At 37.0% G+C, this 4,150-nt stretch overlaps 1 protein-coding gene across 1 annotated transcript; it reads right to left on the bottom strand.

Annotated features, from left to right (window-relative positions):
* Window positions 1-1,886: 1,886 nt before the first annotated feature.
* LOC119087237 (leukocyte surface antigen CD53-like) lies at window positions 1,887-4,072 on the bottom strand (the record flags this gene model as incomplete). The annotated part of the gene is made up of 2 exons (XM_037201934.1): window positions 3,925-4,072; window positions 1,887-2,202 (listed from the first exon to the last, which is right to left on the bottom strand). Coding segments are annotated over exons 1-2 (379 nt in total), but the record flags the coding sequence as incomplete, so codon positions are not given.
* Window positions 4,073-4,150: the final 78 nt, after the last annotated feature.

Genomic DNA, 4,150 nt, shown 5'->3' with positions numbered 1-4,150 from the left:
GATCTGCCTGCCTCTGCCTCCTGAGTGCTGGGATTAAAGGCATGCACCACCACCACCTGGCTTAAGAATGGAAGCATTGTTATAGCAATCTCTGTCCTTACTATACTAGGAAAATTGTATCTCTTCTACTCCAATTTTATTAGGCAAAGTCTAAGCCTGACAGTACTCCTCAGGCTGGTTATTTGACAGGGAACTGCTGAAAATCTCTTCCATTTCTAGTAGTCAAGGACTTCAGCCAAGGTCCTTACCTGAATTGTGTCACTCCTACTATGAAGGCTGCTTTGTGCATGAATTAAAGAAGAATTCTACATCATTGGGGAGGCTTGCTATGTTCAGAAGAACCTACTGATTATTTTTTCATCAGTTAATTACTATGTGTCAGATCTTGAAGCATGTTCTTATATAAGGATTTAGACAGAAAGTTGATAACTAATTTCAAGCAGACATCGAGGAAAAGTATTATGCTGTGGGACATGACAGTGAAAAGGGCGTTATTGGCAGTTTAAAATGGACACTACAGATAACAGTCATGTCTTCTTCTACATATCCTTGGGGTCCCAGTGAGAAACAAACTAACATTGGTGTATAAATCTTGGCTGATAAGTGATGCTATGATGGTTAGCTTTAATTATCAACTTGACAACCTAGAATAAACTGGCAATGCCTCGATAATCTTGCAGAAGAATCTGAAAATGTAACAGCCATCCATGTGGTACTAGTGGTCATGGAGAGGAACTGAGTATTGGAACTCTGTGGCAGGGTCAGATCATCTGCAGAGAGGCCTCTAGTGAATGTGATGGCTCTGTTATAATGGAGACCCCAGGACATTGAAAATGCTATGCCATAGGACATTCACAAAGGAGACCGATGTGGAACTGGCCTACTCCAACAAAGAATCTCTATGTGCTACAAGCAACATAATTGGAGGGGTAGGCCTACCAAAGTTGTTTGGAGCCCAGAATACAAGACTCATCAGCTAGACATTGGAGCTACAAGATTTGGTCTATATACTGCTGATTTTTTAAAAATTATTTCTTTTGTTTTTTGAAATTATAATTACATCATTTCCCCCTTTTATTTCCTTCCTCCAAACTTTCCCATGTACTTCTTCTTGCTCTTTTTCAAATTCCTATCCTTTTTTTTCATTAATTATTGATATATTCCTAAATACAACCTGCTTCTGGTTTTTGTTGTTGTTGTTGTTTTGCATGGTTGTTATTATGTCCTGTTTCTTCTATTTCAGAATAACAATCCTTACAGATGTAACTTCTTTTTATTTTACAGGTGCTCACAGTTAAAAGACCTTGGACTTTGAAGTCTTAGAAATTTTGTAAGGCTTTAGGGAATTTCTGGAATTGGACTGTGTTTTATATTCGATATTCACATGAGACATATAGTACAAAGGATAGAAAGTTATGGCTCAAAGTGATATATATATATATATATATATATATATATATATATATATATATATAATTGACAAGCAATGGACTGTGTTGGTTAGTTTTTATTGTAAACTTGACACAACCTAGAATCAACTGGGAAAAGAACTTTAATTGAGGTTATTATCTATGTCAGGTTGGCCTGTGGGGATGTCTGTCAGGGGTTGTGTTTGTCTTGGCTGTATGGGAGGGTCCAACTTACTGTGGGTGTACTATTCCATAGACTGTCATCTGGCTTATAAAAGAATAAAGAAAAACAGTAAGCAAGTAAGAAAAAGTCTTGTGTTTATTCCCTCTTTGCTCTTTTTTTTTCCAAGACAGAGTTTCTTTGTATAGCCCTGGCTGTCCTGGAACTCAGTCTGTAAACCAGGCAGGCCTGAAACTCAGGGATCCCTGTGCCACTGCCTCTCGAGTGCTGGGACTAAAGGCGACTGCCACCACCACCTTCCTGTCCTCTCTGCTCTTTAATTGTATATGTCATCCAAAAGTAACCTAACATGAAATGTGTCACCCTAGACTTGAGACACCATCTCCCCCAGCTCAGACTATCACAGCTGCTGCAAGGACTCACCGACATAAGCAGGCACTTGTTTTCCTTGATTGAGCCCATGCAGCCCAAGAAGGCAACTACCATGATAATGGAGCCCACGATGACGAGGACATTTCCCAGTGTCAGGAAGGGCAGGTTACGGAAGAGCACTCCATAGGTGTTTTGGACCAAGAGGTAGATACCAAAGCCCAAAATGCAACAGCCACAGACCTAAAAGGAAGAATTCCATAGCATTCTAAGGTGAACATAGTTCTTAAGTATCTCCTAATTTATATGCTCACATCCTGGATATCAGAATCATGTTTTTGTTGACTCACTCGAGACTCACCTCTTTACTCAGTTTTCACACTATCACATAGAAAGGAAATACCAGCTTCTGCATATGGAAGTCACACTTATATCTCTTATTACACATATACAGATACCAAGGAAATGTCATCCTTATGAAGGACCTAATACCTTCACTATATATAAGTCTAACTTTATACTTCAGATGTTCTATCTCTTGTCTGCTCAGTTGTCATGGACTTTTCTTAGGAGAGTACGACCACATAGAGACAATGCTCTGTTTGAGGAAGTTTGTCTTGATAGGCAGACTACTAGAGAAGTCAAATTTATAGGAATATTCTCATAAACATATGAATACTGATTCATCTTATATATGAAATGCAGCTGCTGAATTTAATATAGTGAAAGCTCATTGGACATCCCTTTTTTCATGTTAAATTACCAAACATGGACATACGTGTCTGCAACTCTGTTTTTATTAATCCATATTATACAAAATAATTTATTGTTATATTTCTACATATCAAGCATACAGTATAGTTTGATAATATTCACTGCTCTATTAATATTTATTATATGTTTTTTCTTCTGCATTTTCCTCCTTCCAACTAGTCCCTTTTTAGTTAAATGTATTTCTTTTTTTTCTTAGCTTCAGCATATGAAGGAGAAGATGCAATCCTTTTCTATGTGGTACTGACTTACTTCACTCAAAGTAACCTCAAATTCCATCTACTTCATCCTTCTCTATGGTTAAATCAAGCTCTATTGTGTAGATACACCACATATCCTTTATCCTCTGTTGATGGATGTCTAGTCTGCATCAACAATTTAGCTATTGTGAATGATCCTACGAAAAGCACAGATGTTCAAGTATCTTTATAGAAAGGTGATTATGATTCTTTTGGAGACAAAATGAGGAGTAACATGACTAGATTATATGGAAGTCCAAAACTCGAAGAAAAAGAGAACAAAAAAATCCAGTCAACAAATGAACAATGGAAATAAGCAGATGGTTTTTTTTTTAAAAAATGAAGTGCCAATAAATAAATATATTTAAAAGGTGTTCAATATCATTAGCTATCAAATCTTATGTGGAGATTCCATTTCATCCCATCAGAATGGCTGTCATAAAGAAAACTATCAACAAAAAATGCTGACCAGGATGACAGAAAAAAGAAGGCCTTTCACACTATTGGTGAGAGCACAAATTAGCCTAGATACTACAGAAATCATCACGGAGGTTCATTTTAAAAATTTTAAAAAAATAGAACTTTCATATGATTTCTCTGTCAATATTCTTCCATGGGGTCAGGGTTGAGGAGAGTGTAGATTTAACACCCAAATTGTAGTCCATTTTTCACTTATAAATGCCAGCAATTCGCAATGCTACCCGAGAGCCCCCTGAGAGAATTAGCACCTCCATTATTAACTGCACTGATACTTTTTAATTTTGTAGGCTTATAGTATGACAAAATGGAAGGAAGTGAGGAAATTATTACCTCTTTGTACCTATATGAAATGTTCTGAACAGTACCAAGGTGTGCACAGTTCACATTCTATACTCTATTCTTTGGCTGAGAAGAAAGGACAGGTTAGCTGGAATGAAGGGGTGTTATTTGAGATATGTTCAAAGGAGATACTTACCCAAAAGAGCAAGTTAAAGATAAATAGGACATATTTCAGCAATTTCAGGCTGCTCATGCCCATGCTGGGATAGTATGACCTAAAAAGCACAAGGAATAAGAAAGGAGTTCTTAAAAGGATTTGGCAATATAAGGTAGCACAACAGACTCCAAAATGCAAGTGTTTAGGGTTCAAGGATTATTACCAGTATCTTGTGTTTGAACTATTTATGTCTCTGGAAAATTTC

The sequence above is a fragment of the Peromyscus leucopus genome, unplaced genomic scaffold, assembly GCF_004664715.2.
Source record: "Peromyscus leucopus breed LL Stock unplaced genomic scaffold, UCI_PerLeu_2.1 scaffold_453, whole genome shotgun sequence".
Lineage (NCBI taxonomy): Eukaryota > Metazoa > Chordata > Mammalia > Rodentia > Cricetidae > Peromyscus > Peromyscus leucopus.
This window is presented reverse-complemented; position numbering and strand designations above follow the sequence as displayed.